Source organism: Harmonia axyridis, chromosome 2 (genome assembly GCF_914767665.1).
Source record: "Harmonia axyridis chromosome 2, icHarAxyr1.1, whole genome shotgun sequence".
Taxonomy (NCBI): Eukaryota; Metazoa; Arthropoda; class Insecta; order Coleoptera; family Coccinellidae; genus Harmonia; species Harmonia axyridis.
The window spans coordinates 53,097,600-53,121,715 of NC_059502.1; the positions used below are offsets into that span (position 1 = coordinate 53,097,600).

General features: G+C 33.4%; 1 protein-coding gene and 1 long non-coding RNA gene across 3 annotated transcripts in view; one reads left to right on the forward strand and one right to left on the reverse strand.

Moving 5' to 3' along the window:
- LOC123672309 overlaps positions 1-24,116 on the forward strand; it is a 30,841-nt gene that overhangs the window by 109 nt on the left and 6,616 nt on the right. The window contains exon 2 of the long non-coding RNA XR_006746246.1: positions 51-129. This is a non-coding gene — a long non-coding RNA (uncharacterized LOC123672309). The remainder of the gene's footprint in view (positions 1-50; positions 130-24,116) is intronic.
- LOC123672308 (UBA-like domain-containing protein 2-A) lies at positions 6,749-22,479 on the reverse strand. 2 transcript variants are annotated; one of them, XM_045606383.1, is made up of 3 exons: positions 22,284-22,479; positions 19,379-19,450; positions 6,749-8,056 (listed from the first exon to the last, which is right to left on the reverse strand). In XM_045606383.1, exons 1-3 carry the CDS (start codon positions 22,392-22,394, stop codon positions 7,889-7,891), a joined length of 351 nt encoding a protein of 116 aa, XP_045462339.1. In that variant the 5' UTR covers positions 22,395-22,479; the 3' UTR covers positions 6,749-7,888. The 2 variants fall into 2 exon arrangements, with proteins under 2 accessions (XP_045462339.1, XP_045462340.1); XM_045606384.1 differs by lacking the exons at positions 19,379-19,450; positions 22,284-22,479 and adding an exon at positions 9,914-10,193.

The following is a 24,116-nucleotide window of genomic DNA, read 5'->3' on the forward strand; positions in this document are numbered from 1 at the left end:
CGAACGACTATATACAGGATGTTTTTAAAGGTCAGTCTTTTTTTTTACAGAAGGTAGAATTCGACTACATTAATCAATTCACCGAAATTGCCTCTATAAAATATGGAATGTGGTTCGGAGAAATTTCAGGTAAGGCTCTGACTTCTGAGTTGATTCGCCTGTTCAGTAAACATTATCATTTAACGCTACAGAAAAAATTACCTAATTCTGATTGAGATTTTTTTCGAGTTTTCGACATTCATTCAAATATTGAAAATCTCTGCCAATTCATCTGTTTTCAAAAGTCTCAGTCAAATATTTGCGCACTTTTTTTTTTTGTTAGCGCGCATTAGATCCATCATGTTGCAACCACAATGTTTCCATTGAAATGTTTTCTAACAAACAAAATTATCATCCTGAAAATTTTAATAAATTTCTCATGTCTACCTATTTTAAAAAATATTAGGGCAAATCTAATCTAACTTGGGAATTTTTATAAATCACTGATTTTGGATTATTTTGAGTCCATACGTGGAAATAACGGGAATTGTTGATTTAATTCCTTGTGAATGGCGAACTGCAAAATTCTGCTCATATGGGAATGTTTACTGATCATTCTGTATGATGGTGCCAAGCAGGAGATTTAGAATCATGAATTAATTCTTTGTAGTTACGAAAACAAAAATTATAATGATTTTAACCTTCAAGGTGATCCAATATTCATGAAAATAGAAAAAGTCTGAAATTTTCCTAATCCGGATCTGATTTATTCGATTTCAGAAATATTGAAGGAAGGCGATAGAAAAGGGTGACAACACTTCAAAAATTGAAATTATTCGTTGGATCAGTTGAAGAGTTATTGAACTAAAAAAAATCAACTCATAAGGAAATGTTTATTGTGCACCCTTATGACCGTGCCAAGCAAAGATTGAGAATTTTTATTATGAATTCATTCTTTGTGATTACGAAAACGGAAAAAAAATCATAATGTTCACGTACAGGGTGATCCAATATTCACGAAAATAGGAAAAGTCTAAAATTTTCCTAATCCGGATATAATTTACTCGATTTCAGAAATAAGGAAGTCGATAGAAAATGGTTACAAAACTTCAAAATTTAAAATTATTCGGTTGATTCGTTAACGAAATATAGAACTGTGAAATTTCACTAATACGATGAACATCACCCTGTATATCCCAAACGAAGGCACTCAGGCGATTGAAACCTCTTGTCCACCATAATAACCTTATTTCATGGTATCCTTTTGTCGCATTCTTCCCGGGACACCCTGTATAATACCGCATCGATCCATCGCGATGGCTCGAAATCTGAAGATGGATGAGTGGGATCCTGAGTACAGGGTCCCTCCAGGGCCCCCGCAACCGCGCGTGCAACGCGTACACCGCACGCGGGCGCCACTCTAAAAGGGCGCCAAAACCTCTTATAGACCGCATGAAGAATCGATGGACCAAAGGTTTTCGAAAAAGATTCTTTCAAATTTTTGCAACAATTTTTTTTTCCAAACTTTGTTCTTGCAATTTATACAAGTTTCCGAACGTCGCAATCGGTATGAAATAGCCAGATATTGGTTTACAAAAACGCATACTCGATGCTAATCCTAGGGCATTTTTTGCGCCATGTGCTGCACACAGCTTAAATTAAACTGAAAATGATGCTGCTAAGGTTTCGAATGAAACAGTGGACTCTTTTGATATTGTACAAGAACTTTATATATATATATATATATATATATATATATATATATATATATATATATATATATATATATATATTTCTCTTCATCCACAAAAAAATTGGAATGTTATAAAAAAGCATGATCCTCACCCCAGTTACATCTAAAACCCCTAAGTGATACTAGATGGTCAAGTAGAATTGATGCTAAAGTTTTTTTATTCAAATATGAAAAATAGCCTTTTATAAATAGCAGAATAATAATAATAATAATAATAAGTTTATTCACCAAAAAAATGTTTTACATAGATAACAAAAGAATAGTTGAGATGTAAATAAACATTGAAATCCCACTAAAACTAAAGTTGCGCGTAGGTTTTGCACAGTTAAATTTACAGTATTTCTTATATATTATGTATATGATATCTACAATACTTGACATTTAACCTATTTTAGATACAACTACGAGAAAAAAAATCTAACAACAAACAAAATTTTCAAATAATTTGTGGATTTACATAATCGAGTTGACATTTTATATGTTGATCCATACGATAGAACAACAACAAACATCAAAAAAAGTCTGTTAGTCGATCAGAGATCGAACTAGATCTCTATTCAAGTTAAGCACGTAGTTTTTTAATTTTTTTTTCAACATGTAACAAGAGTTTATATTTATTATATTTATTTTTTGTTCAGAGGGCAGAAAATTGAAAATTTTTGGAATGAGGTAAGATATATTTCGTTGTCCGATTTTTGTACTACTCAGAGATGTTTTTATGTGATGTTCTTTTTTTTGCCTAGTGAAATGTTCATGATCAATATTATTCAATAAATATTTGTTTTTGTGTATATGTGTAAGTATGTTATAAAGAAATGTTTGTCTTACATCGCATATTTTTGCTAGTGAAAAAAGTAAATTGCTAGGGAAGGTTGGTTCTTTTCCATACATAATTTTCAGAATTCGTTTCTGTATCGTTTCTAACTTTCTTAAGTGAGCAGCAGCAGAAAATGATACTTTTAACATAGAAACTAGACATAAAGCAAGTTCTCTTTTATTGAATATTCATTCTTCTGAATTTATTTGAAGTATAATAATTTCTTATGATGTTTCATTCCAGATTAATATTGTAAGCAAAATGATGCAGTGTAGCGATTGACATTAAAGTGTCCCAAAACTATTTGAAGAATTTAGTTGATCATTTCAAAAATTATAGGGATGATAATGTTCTCAAGGAAAAACTTGCGTAAGCTGGAAAACTAGCGGCTGCTTTTGAGATAGATCAAGGTTTTTCTCCATTACATACAGTAAGACGAAAGTATAAACCAAAATTGTTCGATTATGAACAGACGGATGAGGCACCTCAAGATCCAAAAATCGCTTTTAAAATAAATTTCTTTTTGAAAATAATTGATCAAACACTAAGTTCCTCAAATAGTAGGTTTGATATGATATCTGATTACGATAACGTTTTTTGTTTTATTTGTGATATTCTTTAATTAAATGACAAATATCTATTAAAATGCTGTCATGCTCTTCAACAAAAGCTAACTGATCAGGAAAAAAGGCTGACGTGAAAGAAAGTGATTTATTCAACGAGATAAAAGCCCTAAGATTGTTTTCATTATCTGAAGCGAAAATCCTCTACAATATATTTTTGAAAATAATCTTCTTCTCTACCGAATCTTAGTATTGCCTCAAGAATCCTTCTCACTTTACCTGTGTCTGTTGTTTCTGGTGAGAGATTCACTAAATTAAAAATAATTAAAAACTATTTGAAGTCTACCATGTCATAAGAAAGATTTTCTGGATTGGCAATCTTAGATATAGAGCAAGAGATACTCGATAAAATTGATTGATTGATAATATAAAAGAATTTGCAGCAGCAAAATCTAGAAAAACATCCATTCAATTTCTGGTTTGATCCTAATCAAATGTTTATGCCTTTATAAATATAATCTATAGAAGAATACAACTTAAGTTTTGAAACACATTTAAAATGTATTATGTTACAACTAACACCATAAAGTTCTTAAGGCAATGAAGCTTGCTGATAGATTTTCAACTATTCTACAATAAATTCTTAACAAAACAAAAAAATTTTTTCGATTATCCAGCAGTGCTTTTCTCCACCTCCCCCCTTTAAGGGGCGCCAAAATATGTTCCGCACGCGGGCGTTGATGTCCCTTGCGGGGGCCCTGGGTCCCTTAATCCAATTAGCCATACGAATGGGACTCTTCCCTTCGGTGTTTCAGGCAGAAACCCTTGCGCTTTGTACTGAGTGCACAAACCGTAGAGCAAAATATATATTGTTTCCGAAAGCATAGTAACCCTGCTAGCGCTTGACACCTCATTAGTTAAGTCAAAGTTAGTCTGGGAATGTAAAACATCCCTTAACGTACCCGGAGAAAGGAACCAGATCAACCTAATTTGGGTACCTTGTTACTCCGGGATTATTATTATTATTATTCATTGTATCGGGGTCGTTGCGGCTCTGGTAACCATCCAATTTGATCTTTTGTTCTTAACCTTACCTATTCATACAAACCCAGGGAGGCTGTCGATACGACGACATCCTTAGGAGCCTTGGCTATTACTTTGTGAGTATCCAGAACTGACTTTCCCATGTGAGTGGTTCTTAGGCCAGTCACTTTCTTTCAGAGCCTGCAGATCTCATCTGTTGACTTATCCATGCGGTACAAAAGGAATTTGCACCGGCAGTGTTCTGTCAGCAGTCCCACCATTACCCGAAGCTCAACTCGTAGTAACTTCAGAAACTTACTGGTATAGGCCGGTGAAAGCCTACAATACCACAATGCCCCGGTACCCATAGTAGAGTTACTTCATTCCCTTTGGCCAGTTGCGTTATGCTATTACGGCACTCTCATGTCAGTAGATATGTGTCCCTTGCAGGATACCTAGCAATGAGCCGGCTAACTGACTTGCCAGAGAAGGGAGGTCAACCCCCTTCACCAGGCCAGAGCCAGGCCAGGCTCTTTTCACAGTTATAATACAAGAAAAGTCAACATTAGCTATCCCAAGCATAGATTACACATAACAGAGACGCATCCAAATTATGCAGGTATAAGATTTTTCAACAAACTGCCAGATAATGTGAAAACATGTTCATCTATGAGCCTATTCAAGACGAAGGTCAAGAATTTGCTGGTCGAGATGGAACTGTACTGTCTAGACTGTAGATTGTTGTGAAACATACTTTGAAATAAATGTTATTATTATTATTATTTTGTGGCTTTCTAGCCACAATGATTAATGGGAACAAAAGAGGAAGCTTGTGATTGTCAGATGACAATCAATGGTGAAATACAGGACAAGTCATTTCTCTCATATTTGACGAACTGGACTAAAATAATTCTCTCACTCAGTAAACAGGAACTGAGGAAACTGGCAGGCGCGCTCACGGGACTGTCTTGTGAGGTATTATCATAGTATAAGGAAATTCCTTATACTATGGTATTATCTAAAAAACATGGGAAAAGCGTCTGACGACACAAGTAGCTTCTGTCAAAAAGCCACTGAGGCAGCCAAACACTTGCTTGACTTGCTATGCTAATGTGAAGCTGTTCACCGGAAAAGGCAACAACACCTTGCCTCTTGGTGTTTAAAACCGGAACAAATGATGGATGTAGCCCTCAGAAAGATGATAAAGTTCATTGAGACATTATACCCGGATTGGTAAACAGCGCGGGGTGCACAATAGATCTTTAGGTCAAGGTGCATGCGAGATCGAATGATCTTCCGCCTCTCCTCTAATCTACCCCTCGTTTCAATTATATTGAAATCATTAAAATAGTTTGCAGACTTCTGAGCAAATCATAATTTCAAAAGAATTCTGAATCAGAATTTCATGAAGAGTATGATATATAAATTGGGCATTCTCATTTAAAAAAGCAGGGTGGTATCGTGTTTTACCACTTTCAGACCGGCCTGTAGGGTTAAAACTAATTTGAGATTATGCACTGAATACCGTCGATTCCATAAACATTTCAATAATTCTTCTAGCCCAAAATTTCCTAGAGTTGCATACAGAATGCCGAAAATCAAACAGATAGCGACAACGCTTTTTCTCAACACAAGCAGTGAGAGTCCAAATAGAAACAAAAGAAAAGTCACACCCTACTTCTCTTCGTCTCATGCTTAGAATATAGATACATTGATGTTCTAAGGTCTCATGCGTCGTAGCAAGAGACAATGCACTTAGTTTCATTAGCCTTGGTAATAGAATGAATGACCAATATGAATTGAACCATATTTGTTGAAGTTATGTGAAAAAAACACATTTTGCTTTGAACTGTCAATAATAAGGGCCAATTGTTTGGAGTGTATTGATTAGAAGAATTAAAAAGGAATTGTAACAATTTTAAAAAAATAATGAAAAATTGAATGATTTTGCTTTTTCAAAGTGGGGATAAACCCCCTTCCCCATGAATCCACTTCAGTTACGCTAATGTTTTTGACCAATATCAATACTAACATCAATTAACCTGTATCTCAAAAACTAGAGCCGATAGAGAAAAATTGATCGAATTGTACAAACATAACAAACGAACATATTCTACTTGGAATTGAATTTATTGATATTAGAAGATTGAAGTAGATTTCAGAACTTAATTCTGAAGCAAGTAAACTACATGCAGATGGATCATGAAACATAATTCCCCATATTGGGCCTGTAATATTTTGACTTGGGATTTTGACCCAATTTCAAGAATAATTTTACTACATAATCTTTATAGGTGATACTATTCAGTAAAACACCGTGATTTTAGTTTATTATAGAACTGAAAGGGGTAGATAGTGTTAGTAGTATTTCAATACAGGTTCTTTATAAATTATACCAAAGTTGACTGCATTATTTGTTGTCTCCAAGGGTCCAAACTAAATTCATTATTTCATATGTAAACAAGAAAAGGATAACTATATGTGGCTGAATTTGTAAATAAGAACAGTATATACAAGAAAAGGCAAATGAAAAAATTCCAGAGCCTACTTTGTTGTTAAACTTATTCATTAATACCCCATATTACACAGTTAATGGTTGTGAAAACAATAAACAAGCATTATAATTTTTATTTTATTATAGTTCATGTCATTTAAAATAATAGGAAAGCAGGCAACAGCCTGAAAAATTCAAACTTATAACTACTATATACAAAATAACAAAACATATTTTAGATCCAGTTAATTTACCAGATATGACAGCACCTTCATTATTCTGCCAGATTGCACTGGAAAAATGCAAATTGTATTGGCAATTGAATATTTGAACAGAAAAAAATAATTTTTTCTAATGCTTAAAATTATTAGAAAAAATTGTGTGACTTTCTCAAGTTGTAAAGAATCTTTTATAAACAAAATATTTGTTATAAAGGTAATTAAAATTAATTTCAAGGAGAACCAGAAAATTGTGTGAAAATGGCGGTTGGAGCACAAAAGATGTCTACTCTGCTGTTTCAGTCTTCTGACTTATCATGGCCCAACCGCTACCTTTAAATTTATTCATTAGGATGTAGCATCTGTCAAAGTTGATAAAGTTCCATTGAAGAATGTATTTACACATTAGGTATTTTATATCTAAATCACATTTAAAAATTCTTTCAGATCAAATAGATTACTACGGAATTTTATGAATAAAATAAGACTAGATTGAGTATAAATAAGATTTTCGAAAAAAAAAAAATTTTAAATTATACAAACTCATCGAAAAGCGAATGTTGTAAATTTCAAACTGAGACATCATCATAAAAGATCAATCTTGACAGAAGTATTTCCTTTGAAATCATTCCATAGTGTAATTTGTAAAATTTTAATTTTCACTATTTGCTTAGGTCAAACTAAGGCTTCTGATTCCCTCTCTGACAAAAAGATTCACAAAAGATTTTCTGGATAACCACATTATGTTTTATTGCTTCTGAACTTTATTCAAAGACATGTCTCAACTTAAAATTCACCTTCACTCACGGAATAGTCTCGTACTTGTCACAGGTCACCTTATAGGCGAATTATATTTAACAGTTCACACGGTGACTATATTATGTTATACTAACATCGTTGGTCACAGAACATTAGTGAAGAATCTGTGTGCTTCTACCGAAATAAATAATTGAATTTGTTATTAACTTGTCTTAGTGACTACCACTTCAAAGAGTTCAATGAGCATATTTTCCATATGTATAATTCCACTATGGTGCACACTTATCGTTGCATCGGCTGTGGTGATTGACGCTGTTGAGTTCCACTAGGATTATTGTTTATTGGTGGACAGGAAGTGTTGTTTCCATTGCCTGCTGATAATTTTGAAAATGCTAACAATGTGTCCGGAAAATTAGGAGGCGTTGCTGGAGTATTACAAGGAGTCATCACCTGAAAAAATAAGTTTGCAGGTTATATTTAGAATACAGAATTAATCTGTTTTTGAAATCTAATGGGTGTTTTTGTAAGAAAGACAGCAATAATGTTGAAATGAATTTTTATTATTAATATCTGGTAGATAATTTTATGGCATTTATTTTTTAAATATGATTTTCGGCATATGTCTGCCGCGGCTATATGAGTTACATAGTACAATTTTTGTCTATTTTTTTTTTTTCATAAATCTGGCCGTTTGGTGTCTATGGTGGCTTGCATTAAGATGCATAGAATACCTGGTTTGTGCAATGATTCGATTTTTTTCAGACTTTTTGAGATATCCACCTGTTGCTTTGGTGTTCAGCTTAACCAGAGTTCTGTAAGGTAGCGCTCTTCAAAATTTTTCGAATTCCCGCTATCTGCCTGGTGCTGTTTACATTTGCGACCTGCAGGTTTTTTCATGCAAATATGATGGAATTTCTGTTTCTGTTAAGAAAATCCTATCATTATATTTGAAATTTCGGAGTAAAATGAACAAAACAATGAACTTCTGACTTAGCGCCCCCTATAGAAAGCATCAAAAACAAATTTATCATGCGTATATTTTGTCCTCAATCAACAAGATATTATCTTTCAGACGAGATCTAATTTGCTCAAAAATGTTGAGCCAAACTGAAGTTACATGTTACAGGCATTTCAATCAGTCAGATTTCTCCTTTTCACCTACCCTTATTTGATGTCGTAAAATCGAAAGTGACAATTCAAAAAGATAGAGAATTTTCCAAGGATTACAGTGATGATATTTTTTCTTCAACTTCATATGAAACATTTTCGAGTGAAATTCATTTTTCTACTCGACGATAGCTATTACGCCCCCTAGCGGTAGAGGTATGAACTTCAAAACATTTTCCAGGGTGTTTTCTTGTACACTATAGTGGTAAAAAATTTTACCGCAAGTCTCTACGATGAGTGGATCCGGAGATATAGCCGCTTACCTCGCCCACCCTGTACAAAAATTAAGTGATGGTTTCACATAACAACTGAACGAAGTAACAAGTTATTCGACAATTCCGGCACCAGCCTACTACTTAAACAAAAAATACAAAGGAAGTCCTAGTTTGCGTAGCTAGACTCCATATTTTTGTAGGGTGTGTTACATTGTTGAATTCGTAATTTTTTTTCTTCATCACCTCATAAGGAGAGTCAATATGGCGTACATAAGAAAAAAAAAATTGACTATCGCGCCTCTGAAACAATGAAACACAGAAAAAATCTGACGACACCATTAGAATCTCTATGTTGGATCATGTCTACAAACCAAATTTCGTGAAGTTATCTCCAGAAACAAATGAGTTATACAGAAAAAAATTTAATCTCGATTTTTAGTTTTTTCGAGATATCTCGGGAACCATTGGTGAAATTTTAGATCTTTTCACACTAATCCCTAAATAACGCAACTTTTTTGTAGTTCTAACCCTGTACAGCTTCACGAATTGCTTGCCCACTCTAGGCCGATTATATTGACTGTAAAATGGACTCGATGAAATTCGCGAACATATTTATTTTTTCAAAGTAGATTTCACATTTTGGAAGCGTTGTTCTGGCGTTGAACGATTCATGATGAATTGCCAAACCTTACTGAACAGAAATGTCAACACAGTTTGACAGTCTCAACTGTCAAATGTCAAACTATAGACAACTAAACTTCCCACACAGCTTGAAAAACCATCTATAAATAAATTCAAAACCAGAATAAGATGCTATCTGTTATCACGAAAATATCGATTATTTATTTTCCAATATTCTTCTCAAAGGCGTGATCCGTTTGAAATGTTGCAAATAGCTTGAAATTCCAATTTTATATTTACATACCTCCAACATCTCGATGCAACATTTCATTTCCATCAAGTTGGTAGTTTTGAACTGATCAGGAAAAAAATTCCAGATCTTTCCGTTCATAGTTATGGTGTTTACGCACAGAAGGACATTGAATTTGGGTACGAATTTGTCATTGTCGAACGTTATCATGACAAAATGATAAAGCGCTCTGTTCGGGAAACAAACGCTGAAAAAGTTGTGATCAAAAATAGTTTATGCGTCTCCATCTACATTGATAGAGTAATAAATTGCTTCATCACAATTAGAGAAATAGTATTTAATTGCTTGAACTATACAATATTGTGAATTCTGAAACCTTATTCGGTGAAACAAGTAGATAAAATTTAATGAATATATTTTATTTCCACAAAATTATAACATAATAATTGTTTCGCCACAGTGTGACTTCATCGGATGTTTACATTTCAACTGATAACGAAATAGAAATTGCAGCTAGATTTATATTATCTCAAGAAAACTAGAAAAAGAAAACGATGAAAATAACAACATAGATAATAATTACCAGGTGTATGAGTTCACATCTGTTTGTTCATTTAAAAGAATATTTTGGAAATTACACTTATTCAGTAATAGGAATTCTAAGAGTGTAAGTCACTCAGCTCAAAGTCAATCAAGCTAAAAATATCCATGGGCGTCGCCAGAGGGGGGGCAGGGGGTGCCACAAAAGAAACCATTTATGGCTGTAATCATGAAAAGAAAGCACTAAATGATTACACTACGTATTTGAAAATGCATCATGCAGGTGTCAAAGTATAGGATATTGGCTTCAGTATCAATCCCTCATGACCATATTTTGGAGCAAGTCCAGATTCATTGGTAGAGTGTCAATATAGCGGAAAAGGTTGCATAGAAGTTAAGTGCCCCTACTGCATAAAGGATACCAACATTGAAGAGATTCTTGATTTTAAAAGTTCATTTTTGAATGAAGGATCAGATACAGCAAAAATCCACCTTGATAGAAAAAATGCTTATTTCAAGTACAAATTCAAATAGCAGTTACTGGTGCAAACTATTGCGATTTTGTGGCTTGGAATCATAAAGATTTTTATTGCGAAAGAATATTATTTGATGAAAACTTCTGGAAAATAAATAGAGAAAAGGCACTGTTGTTTCATGAAAGAGTTATCATGCCAGAACTTTTGGCAAAATATTTCACAAAAAAAAAATCGAATACTGAAAACGAACCTCAATGTTCGACTAGCAACGCACCAGATCCAGGAACTAGCAGTTCAGACGTTTCTCTGCCGATAACAGGAAATTGGTGCAAATGCATGAAGAGTGCTGATGGATCCAAAATGATCAAGTGCTACAATCAATACTGCAAAATTGTATGGTTCCACCCCAAATGCATTGGTATTAAGAAAAAAATTATTAAACAAAAGTGGTTTTGCGAAGATTGCACAAAAGTTAACTTTGCAAAAAAATAAACTGTATATATTAATCAACTGTTTTATTATATCAATTAAATATCTTGTATATAGGTTCATTCATATTTTATTCATCACATTGACTAAAAAATGAAATAATGCATGAAGGAAATTATATAAATGAAATATTCAATCTTGAATTACAATAAAATCTCAGCAATAATAACATTCATTAATATTCATTGGTACAATTTCTAAAAATGTATACCCATTTCTTAATCAATAGGTATTTTTATTCAAGGTACATCATTTTTCAAATGTAACAATTTGGATATAACAATATGAAAGGGTTAATATATGTATATCATTATTACAAATTCTATAATGGAATAGCATGAACAGACACAGTATTCATACTCGTATGAGACTGTTCATAAAGTTTTTCTAAATTTATATATCATTTAATTGAAAGTAACAATTAGAATTACAACAATATATTGAATTGAGCATGACAAAAAAAAAATAAAATCAGTAAAACAAATAATTCAATTTGATTTTTGATGAAAATATATATCTTTTTTATGAATTCAGTATAAAATATAATGAAAGAATTGAAATATTCCCATATGATGCGTACTTTCTGCCGGACACTTTGTGAATATATCAACTCTCATATCAGTAAGGTATATTTATGAATGCACAGCAAACTGTCAAAATTGTATCCATCACAGAAACATTATTCTTCTTGAACTTGATCATATGCATGGGTAAGGTTGAAGATGTTATTTTATATTTGTTTCTTATGGAACCAAAAACACGCTCAACATGTATTTTAACATTTGCAAGTCTTCTAGTTTCTTCTACTTCTATTGTGATTGAGTTGCTTCTTATTTTTCATGAATGCTGGTATTATTACTTCTGCCAAGTGTAGTTTACTTCATCCTGGATTTGAAAACCTCTGTCAGCAAGTATACAATCACCAGGTAGAAGGTGATCAAGAATACCACAATTTTCAGTCACAAATTTATCACTAGAGCGACTTGCAAATGCCTCTGAAATAAGCATAATCGATCCCTGTGGAGTGATTCCTATTAAGAACTTTATTGTGTTGTGATGTTTGTATTTACTGAAATGTTGTGATGCAGCTTCCTTGTTTTTGGGTGTTTCTTTAAAAATTTCAAAGCAATCAATGATGATTGTTACTTCACCCCCGAAATATTCTCTAAAACATCTGGGTATATTTTTTCAGTGTGTCTCTCTCTGGTCACACAATACAAAATTTTAACCTAACATACATCACATGCAGCACTTTATAAAATACTCTGTTTACTGTTCTACGATCTACATTAAGGCTGGTTTTAGAGTCACGTTGACCGTCAGCGCTGAAGCCTACGCGCGTAGCGCTCAGCGCGTAGCAACTAGAAACTCGTTTCAGAGTCACGCTGAACGTCGTGAGGTACAGTCATGCCCAACCACAACTTCAATCAAAAAACCAGTATCAATATCGCGATTCATTGTTGCGTTGACTGTCCCCGTACGTTTTACGTAACACAGTAACGCTCCCTGAGCTCGGTAGCGCGTCAGCGTGGCCTGGTCAGCGGCGCTGACGCGTGGCGCGTACGCGCTCGATTCCTCAGCGCTGACGGTGATCAGCGGTGCGCCGTCGGCGTTATTCTTAAACGCTTCATAAGTAATCATACATATTGGCCTGTCAGCGCCGACGGTCAGCGTGACTCTAAAACCAGCCTAAACCTATGTCCTATATCAGTGAAGAGAAAATTCAATCGTAACTTCATGACGAAAATGATGAGGAGTTGAAATTTTGGTAGAACAGATTTTGGGTGTGTTATAAAAGGCTATACAAAATTATAATTCACAACCACCTTTTCATATGGTAATCCTGTATAAAAAAGACATTTAGATGCTTTTAATTGTGAATGTATAACTCAGCAAAGTTTCCCGGAGATGATGGATTTCACTATAACAATTCTGTAACTCGAAATTGATATCAGGAAATTGGTGTTCACCAGAGTTTTGTGCACGTTCCACCTCTTCAGCAGGTTCACTTATACCTTCTTCATCAATAATATCCAAGCTTTAAACAGCTGGATTATTCAAGGCTTTACACAAAGGGTCATTGTCAATACGATCCTTAATTCTATCCATATCAACTGAAATATTTGGGTTGGGGATCTCATTTTTATCTTGCTGCTTCCTACAATTCAATCTCTGGAGTCTATATTGTCAACATCTTTCAATGCACTTGGCTTGCCTAAAATGAAAACAAAAATAATTTTTTATATGCCTATGTTTCCTTGATTCTTTGAACATACCTCCTACAAAAGTTTTTGAACATACAGTTGCCCATTTCAACTTCTCAGTAGTTAAATCTGCTCTTCCTATACGCTGTGATGATGTCACACACCGCCATTTTAGTTCTCCCGTTAGTGTTCTGAATCCAAACAAACAAATTGTCATTCAAATTAGTACGTTGTCGTTGAAGAAATTGGCTTATTTTGATAAATATGATTATTTAAGGAACGATTTTACTATTAATTGATAGACAGAACGAACGAGATTAATGCCAGTAAGTTCGAACTTGAACTTCAACTAATAAACACGGCTTTTTACAAAATCTGGGGAATGATACAGGATTCAAACTTACTGGTATTAACCTCGTTCCTTCTGTCTATCAATTAATACTGAAATCGTTCCTCAAATTTCTCATATTTATGAAAATAAGCCAATTCCTTCAACGACATCGTACTAATTTGAATGACAATTTATTTGTTTGGATTCCAAACACTGACAGGAGAACCAAAAATGGCTGTGTGTGACGACACACTAATAGAGCGTATTGCCTTAATCCACAATTCATGTCTCTTTTGAGCAAGAGGATTAATATTTTTTCTATTGTCGAAAATAGAAGGGAATCGGTGGAATGAAACCTTATCTCTGCCGCTTCTACTTCCACATTTCAGAATCGCGCAAAATTGAGGCATTATCGAGAAAAAAAAAATTTAATATGACATAAACACACAATAAGCATTTGTAGATCCGTTTGTTTGTCCAGCAGGCTGTTTTGACAACTGTCATTTACTTTCGTCTGTCAGAGATGCCCGCGGTCTATAGCATATTATCAGATGAAACGGCAGATGTCAGGAAAATAACAATTATCTACTGAAAAACGATATTTTGATGCAAAGTGTTACAGAGTATAGGATATCCGAAGTCACTTGGCAAGGAAGAGTTCAAGCAATTCTCCGTCAAAAATACACCAGAGCTTTATTTTTCCATTATGCAACACGTATACTAAACCTGGTGATTAACGATCTCAATACTCCATCTGATATCCGGAACAAACAAAAAATTTTCATGATGATGCAGAAAAAGTAACTGAAGAAATAATGAAAAATGCCTTTACTAACGCCGAAAATCTCGGACAAGAAAAAGAATTATAGGCACTGCGCCCGACTGTCGAAAGACAAATTCATAGGAGCCACTAACCAGCCACTAGACCAACTGAGTACTGGAGAAGGTCTATAATTATTTCTTACTTGGATTCCATCATTACCTCTCTGGAGAAAAGATTTCCTGAAGAAAATACGCCAGCGTATGCAATACGCATACACCCTGCTCAAATGCAATACAATTCATTCCAAAGTTTCATCGATGCTTGTGACACTTTTTCCAAGTTTTATAATTATAAAACTTGGAATGGTTATATGGTATATATGGAATGGTTATATGGTTAAATTTAACCATCAAAAATGAACTCGAATTGTGGCAAAGAATATGACAGGAAAAACCTGAACTCAATTTCAAGCAGCTGACCGCAATTGATCCAATGGAAGAAACACGGGACTTTTTCCTGAGACGGAAAAGGATTTGGAAATTTTGATCGCTCCATCGTGAACTACTTGCAATGTGGAGCGATATTCAGCACCCTGCGAAGAATAAAGACTTGGCCAAGTAGTTCGATGGTTGAGATTCGACTCAACGGTTTGGAGATGATGAGCACTATCCGACTAGAATCAATTAAACAAAGAATAAACGGTAAAATTACAATTATTTTAGATTGCACCGCAAAAATTCAATAAACACCCTGATTCATTCACCAATTAAACAGTATTATATGCAGAGTTGAAATAGTTCACCAACAAAATTTCTCATGACTTTCTAATACTACTTTTTCCAATAAAATGGTCCTTTCATATATGTAACAAAGGATTCACCAATAAGAGGTTTTATTTTTAAATCCGGGCAGCTACCACTTTTGAAGCTGTCATCTTTTGACATATGACATGTAAAAACTACACCATTACTTAAAATGAAACTATACACGTTTCGTTGTTGAAACATGTATTGTTAAAATTCACTTTGAAAAAAAATGGCGAAAATTTTGCAGTCACAGTTGGCAAAACTAAAGCACTCTGCGTCGTTGTGAAGCATCTTATCGGCCGGCAATAGTGAAACCAGTGGAAAAATTTGAGCTGTTGGTACAAGTTAAAGTGATGTGATGAATCGAAACCGTGTGCGATGCTCAAGAACAAACGAGAATACTGCTGCTGCAGTCCGTAGTGTTGACGAATACCCGAGCGAATACCCAAGTTTGTCGATTCCTGGTCGATCTTGGGAATTAGCTATGATTAATGATTTTTTATAGCCAGAATTGGACGACGTTTATTTTCAAGAAGACAACAGGTGAGTTTATTATCCAATTAATGTCAAATTCTTCTCAATTTTATCTCAGTATACCTAACCTACTGACCACAAATGACAAAAGAAAAGTCGAAAAATAATGCACATGTTGCCGTTATAACCATTTCAAATAGTATAATGCCTATTGAAAAACTCTATATTTGTTATATTATTAAAACGTCATATATCTAACATTCCATTTTTCAATTTTTTTTCTTTAAAGAAATTTTTGATGGCCTGAAAATGAAAAATAAATAAAGGCATTCAAAATGTTTCATTGGTATATTGCACGATATGACAACATCGACTGCAGATTACATAGATAGAAAAAGATATCAGATCTGTTATTTTGATTAGGAAAACAAAGACCGCTATAATTTAGTCACATGAGAGTAGGAGCCAACGACCAAGTAATAGAAAAAGATGAGCACATACTTCGTATCTGTCATACAACATTTTTCATTGGATTGTTTGTACAAGCTATTTAAATAGGCGCGGTTGCCACTTTGTGCAGCGGTAACGAAGCGATTAAACCATTTTGAAAACTGTAGCTTTTTTTTTATTATTAATATCGATTTGCATTGAAACAGGAACTAATACGTTACGAACAATTTAACTCAAACTTTATTTTTACCCTCAATGTTGAAAGTGAATGAACAATTGGTGCATTTTCAATATGAATATTTCGTAGTGAAGTACTTTTTAAATCCACTTCTTGATTTGTTACTGCTGTAAACTTGGTAACTGTACATCGTTATTTCCTTCAGGCTGAAATATTTGTTTGTCATGATGACAGCACGTTGAAGTAGAATGACAGATGAGTGCAATGAAAATTTTATTGCACTAGTGCAATAAAGAACTTCTTTTTCCACTAAATATAGTTCAATAAAGTTTTGCTTTTTGCATGAATGTAGAAAAAAAAATAATGAAACCCATAATGATTAAGTTTGAATTTGCAGTAAATTTTCATTGTATTTGAAAAAATGCGATAATTATCATTACGAATGCAAAAAAGCATAACCTCAAAAATAACTTCAAGACACGCAAGCCTCAAAACCGCAAGTGTGATATTGCCAGACATGGCGAAAGATTCAATCCAGAATTAGACATGAAAATAGACACAAGAAAGGCACAATGTAATAAGGGTTACCATGAAAAACAGAAAATTGCGAGCCGTGACATAGAAATTACCATGTTACCGTTTCTAACATCGTTCAGTCTGCCCTCGTCGGAGACAATGGAACTTCGCCAAATAGGTTGTAATGATTCAGTTGCCAGACTTGTAGACCGAGTATATGCGCAATTTATTTTCGTCTAATGAGTTTTCTAGCATTGTTTAGTCGAATCTAGATATATAATCACTCAACTTCCACTGCATTCCGTCATTAGATCATTTCAAATTCGGGCATGTATGATTTGACAGGATATGAAGAGGTATAACTTAGGTTAATATTTTCAAAATTTTCCGTACAATATCTCTAAATCGAGAATTCAGTTTTTCGAAATAATACATCAATATTCGTATAGAAAACACTTCTCATTTAGAACAGAGATTTATTATTTCCTCCTATCTGATAGAATATCTCGAATCTTACGATAAATATGGTGTGGTGATAATTTAAGGTTTCTTAGGAAGTTATCTGCTCAAAGCACCGAGAGAACTATACAGTGTGGAACAGCCAAATGGAATAAATTTGATAACGGATAAATGTGGGCGTGTTAGGAAAAACGCTTGGACACGTCGATTTGTATTTTTAACTGCGGATCTTTTTCAAAAAAAAAAAATTATATAGGGTGCGTCATGTGACAGTGGCCAATACAAACTTTCTTATTTTAAACGCAAGCCCCTGTATATTATTAATTTTTTGGATTCTTCAGAAAATTCTAGACATAATTCATGTACAATGTCCTATACCTATCTTCAACTGTTTCGGAAATATTAAGTATTTTCAGATTTATTACAAAAATTAACATTAACAATAGAAAATTGTTATTTTGTGCATTTCTGTTAAATGAACCATTTTTCTGATATTATTACGTACAGTTAACGAAATTCAAACGACAATAGCACTGACACTAATCATTACTGTCATGCAGGTAGACAACAAGTTGCTAAGGCTACAAGTTTTATACGAACATAAAGAAAACTGTTTTTGTATTTTTTTCATTTCATATCAGTAAAAAGAAACGCAGGAATGGTTTTTGTTTACTTTCTCATTATCAAGAGCTAAATGGGAAATAAGTATTGAATGTAATGTAGCGAATTTGTGAAATAAAATAATTTTCTATTGTTAATGTTAATTTTTGTAATAAATCTGAAAATACTTAATATTTCCGAAACAGTTGAAGATAGGTATAGGACATTGTACATGAATTATGTCTAGAATTTTCTGAAGAATCCAAAAAATTAATAATATACAGGGGCTTGCGTTTAAAATAAGAAAGTTGGCCACTGTCACATGACGCACCCTATATAATTTTTTTTTTTTTGAAAAAGATGCGCAGTTAAAAATAAAAATCGACGTGTCCAAGCGTTTTTCCCAACACACCCTCATTTATCCGTTATCGAATTTATTCCATTTGGCTGTTCCACACTGTATGTGAGCATATGATTGAGTCATTAAATGAAATATTTTTGAAAATTTCAAAAACTTCCCACAATCGGTTTCTTGGTGTTCTTTACTGAGTTGCTCGCTAAATATAAACCATCAACAGGAGTCTCAAAAGTGTTACGACACTGTCTTTTTCCCTTATCGAATATTTTTTACCGTAAAACACACCTCAGTAGGAACTTTGCGTCAAATATAGGGCTTTCCAATGAGCGGTTTCATTTTGACATTAGAAAAAAAAAGAGAAATTCTATAGTTGTTTATTTCATTGTGAAGAAACAGATATGCCATTAACGATGGAAAACGACATCAGCTAAAAGGCCGCCACGGCTACGGTTGCAGCACCATATCTTTTTCATGAAAGTTTCCATGACCAATTCGCACATGTATATGTATGTATGTCCTCGATAACTTCACAAATTCCATCTTTGAGGTCTTGAATTATACACGTTGACAATTATTGTCACTCTCATAACCTTTGAAATTGCTATCCTTATTGGTAATTTATTACCGTCGTACATCCTCTGGAGTTTCCTTATTTTTCAATATTTATCGTAGGCTTTTATAATTTTATAATAGAGACGGAGACATATCCAACAAATCGAAGATTTTCAAATTATACACATTCCAGAAGTGTCAGAATTTCAGGAGAAGTTTAAATGTTTTCCGCCAAATGATTCTAAAGGTTCAGTGTTGAAAACAACCGAAACCAGTTGAGATCAATTGGTAAGTAAACAAGGAATTAAAAAAAATCAACTCACCTGTCCGAAATGTGAAGTCCCCGATGGACATGAAGGTATTGCCGATTCTTGGAAAAATATACTCAACGCCGTCTAAAAATTTAAAATTCAAATTAGATATGTTACAGGTTAATATACATACACATAAGTCGTTTTCAGTTAAATTGAACAATTCAAGAAGATATTAATCAGTGAGAGATAGAAATAATCAGTAATATTGAACAGTTGTTTTTTTAACCGCTCAATAAAATTTCAAATACTGAGCTGGTTAAATTTAAGATGTCTGAAACACTGGTGCGCTCATTCACTCTTCACTTTGAATTTAAAAAAATTTAAAGCTTCAACTTATGAAGGGACCAGCCTTCTTGGATTTGAATGATATTGGTTCCTTTTCACGTCGTCTTTCTGTCAATGCCGTTTTGAGGTTAAATCAACAACAAAACATGAGAATTTTGAAATGATGCCGTTGATTTGTCAATTCTTTCAAGTCATCATATCTTCGTCAATGTTGTAATTTGCGGTACCTTCCTACCTCTCAAAATGCTGTAACCACCTGGAAGTGTCGAGTTTGTCATGCTGATTACATATCAAAATACATAGTCGTCGGAGTCTAGGAGACTCCCTGTCGCCAGTTAAGTACCATAATATTGATTATTTCTATTTACTATTATTTGTTACCGCATGTTTTGTAATAATTTGTGAAATAAAATTGATTTGATTCGAAGATGTCTGGTTCGCGTAACATTTTGGATCCCGATTTCGTGGAAACGTATTTACAATAGTTTTGAAGAACTCCCCAAGTGATAGAAAGTTTCTATGGTTCAACAAAATATCTCACACTCTTCAAAAAAAATAGATATAAGGCAGTTGCACTCCTGCTGCACACCAAAGCAGTAGATGGGCAAACCAAAAAACCCAAAAACATTGGTATAATTTAACAGAGGGATTGATACGTTAGACGAGAAAACAGCGAAATACAAAATACCTTTGCTCTGAATTACAAGAGATTATCCATTAACCATAACCTCCAAATATTAAAAACAGCTAGTAACCGTTCTGAAATTCTCGGCGATATACGGACCATACCCTTATATTGGGCTTTCAAGGACCATTTTACGAGGAAAATTAATATGTTCAAGCCCTCAAAAAAAAACAAGCATATCTCATGTGATTATATAATTTAAATTATTTCAGTTCTTAAACATTCTTTTACATATTCAAAACATTTTATTCTCAAATCCATGTATGTTTTCCTAACTTCCTTAAAATTCAACTTTTAAATGTTGTCATTGTTGTCAATAAATAGGATTATATTTTTTAGTCCATCAGCCTATTGGTCAAGCAAGCGCAACGCATGATAATCAACCTATGCGCATTGCTTAAGCAACTTTTTGCTCGGTCGATTATAATATAACGTAATGATAGATGTTCATTGAACTCTATACAGAAATGGAAACACTGCTTTGTTTACATGGTATCGTTTTCAAGCCACTGACATGGTCTTAGTACCATAAGTGCTACCTCTTTATCGTATTCATCTTTGCTAATGAAGATACCTATATTTGTTTTTCACAAACGTTTCATTTCATCTTTTTTCCATGAGATTTTACTTTTCGATATAATTTTCCACGTACACTGCGCTCTCTATTTATCTAATTTATAAGGATAAAAGTGTTTTTTTGTTAATTTGTTCAATTAATAATAGCAAATGCCCATGTACTGTGCTGCATTATACTCCTAGCAAAACGTATCTCAATCATCATAATATACATCAGATTAATGAATGAATTGCACAACAATCGTATAATCATTCTTAAACAATTCAACAGCTGATTAAACTAAAATCCAGCCTTTATTATCAACTGGCTATCAAGAGTCTAAACATGTACATATATCAGAAATAAGCAAAATATACAAACTTCTGATGAACGTTTCCACAAAATTCTCACTCTATTGAAACTCCAAATAACACAACATATTATATTTCAAATAATTGTATGTAGTTTATTGTAATTTTCATCCAAAAAGTTTGCATTTTTAAAAGATCCAATATGGAATTTCAATAAAAGTATAAATTATTGAATCACAAAACACAAAACCTTTGAATTCATAATATTAATCCACTTCGCTTTCATACGAATATATATTTCAAAAAGTTGCTCCAAACTTTGCTCAATTTCTTTTTGAACACCGCAACAAAATCTGTAAAGTATAGACAACAATTTGAAAACATGCTTTTTTCATTAAAGGTTTCACTCATTTTTGGGTAAATTTATTGAATGTACGTACAGAAGATTCCTGCATATTTACTTCAAATAATTAGAAACTTTGCAATCAGATAAACAACAGGTTTATATAAACTGATGTCTATTTACATAATGTAAATATTGCGTTATCCTTCAAACTTCAGTACTTATGCCGGTCCTGGACAATTGGAAATGAGATGATGTAATCATTCAAAGTGGACAATAATCCTTTGAACTCATCAAAAGAAATATCTATTTATGAACAATTAGTAAACTAGATGTTTAATGGAAATAACCTAACAATCGAAAATATATCAAATTAGGTATTTCTATTGAATGAAGAATCACGTGCAGGAAAAGTGAAGGAACTTGACTATTTCCATTACTGTTATTTGTTATTGTTATTGTCTATGGTTTGCAAAACCAGTATACCGGATAGGTAAAATTCTAAGGAAACAAAATGACAACAAGCTGATACGAGAGCATCCAATCATAATTCAACTCAAATAACCATGAAAATTAGGTATTATGACCTTGAGTGAATAAAAACAATAAGGTCGATAAAAGCCATCATATTCAAAACACAAACACGTCTGCTAGTTGACAAGGGTGGGGAGCGGACTTTACGCCATATTTATCACCTCGATCGGTATGTTTGTTTACAAATGTGAAATTCTTACCTCAAATTGCCAATGGGTGGATTGTAAAATTTGTTTAGCTTGCTCCCTAGCACATCCTGCAGCTACAACAAACTGATTTATCATAACTTGTTCTCTCAAAGCAGCATCCATGTTTAAATTTAGCGAAAAAACAAGCGAGCACCAACCAATACACTCACCACCACTCTACGTTGATCGTTGATGTTTTGAAAGTACGTATCGTAAATGCTTTCGTTCGAGTAACTCTATCCTCTTCTAAAGTTTTGCCTCTCCCTCTTTCGCCTTGATTTCGCAAGGCATGAATGACGTGTGTTGTCGTGAGGGTTCGTTAAAGTTTTCGTATTTTTAAAATCGAAATTAGGTATTCATCTTATTCATTTCGTTCCTGTGCAATGATGCGCAAAATTATGGTTAATTTTTGCATTCGATGCAATTCAGAATTGATACGAATTAATAAAAATAGTCAGGGGATTTGAATTCAAATTTGTCAAAAGTATTTGACTTTGATTGCACCAATCTCATTGATTTTCCTCTACGATTTTTGGCCAAACAATTTTTTATACTCTATATCTAAGTATTTTTTGTTAGATTTTTTGTAAATATAGGTAGCAATTGGTATATTAACAATTAACAAACCTTTTTTGTTTTAAACTTCAAACTAAAATAATAGTAAAAATACACAGGTTTGAAGATAGCTGACAAATTTGCCGCTCTTCAGTAAAATTCTAGCAATATGTTGGCGAAGCTATTTACAACAAATCAATCGAAATCTAATGAATGATAAGTATTCTTTTTTGTAAGAGTTAAATACTAATCTTCCCAATTCTTCTACCAACTTTTAAACAAATGATGTGGAGTTTTTACTCCATTCAACTCACTGGCGATGACAGCTTTCAAGAATAAATGAAGTGCCAAGAGGGACTAGGACTTTTTAAAGTTTTCTCTGATATTCTTGATTATTAATATTATTTTTCCTTCTTGATTGAGATTTCTTTTTCATATCTACAAGGTATAGTATATCCGAAGTCACTTGAACTAGTCCATAAAAACGCTTGACTATAGATGTCCCTTTGAAGTGGATACCGCGATCCGCTAAATAACAGGGTTTATTTGAAAATATTGTTAGGCAATAAATTCACTGGACCCAAATGAATTTTGGAAACTTGGACAACCCTTGTATAAATGAAATATTCAGCTTCCTCCAAGTGACTTTGGATATACTATAAATAAATCAATTTCAGGCTGTCATTAGCCAAACTCAATTATTCGCTACTTACAATAAACAAAACAAAAATATACAAAAGACCAGAAACAAATTACTAGCCAACTAATTTTTTATCAATCACACGTAACTAGTTTATATAGTTTATATCGAAGTTATCTTTTGCGCCCTCATACATTAAGAATAAAATATCATAGAGGTTTGATGAAATAATTGAAAGTGTTTATTTGACATAGTACACTAAGTTACAATCTAGTCAGACTTGATTTTACGGAAATATGTTTTTTTTTTCCATATTTATTTGCTGAATTTTTTTTTGTTCTGATGATGCGATTCGATCGATACCACTTCATGGAACACCAATCGGAAATCACAATCTATATTTAAAATTAGATTATACAGGTTTTGGCAAAACGATTGATATTGAAAATTAGAAGTTTCATATATTTCCGTTCTAGAGTTATCGCGTTTACGACCGGACATAATTGAATTTGACCACGGATTCATCTGTATCGTCCTCATTTGTCGAACTTTATCGTTTGAAACCAATTGCGACGCTATGATAGAGCGCTATTCGGACAACAAGGGCTAAAAAGTATACATTTATGACTTAGTGACGTAATTGAGAACAG

Coding starts and splice junctions, on each gene's coding strand:
- LOC123672308 (XM_045606383.1), bottom strand. CDS start 22,394: ATGGATGCTGCTTTGAGAGAACAAGTTATGATAAATCAGTTTGTTGTA. Junction 19,451..22,283: donor CCACCCATTGGCAATTTGAG/GTAAGAATTTCA, acceptor TTAAATTTTTAG/ACGGCGTTGAGTATATTTTT. Junction 8,057..19,378: donor GGACTTCACATTTCGGACAG/GTGAGTTGATTT, acceptor TTATTTTTTCAG/GTGATGACTCCTTGTAATAC.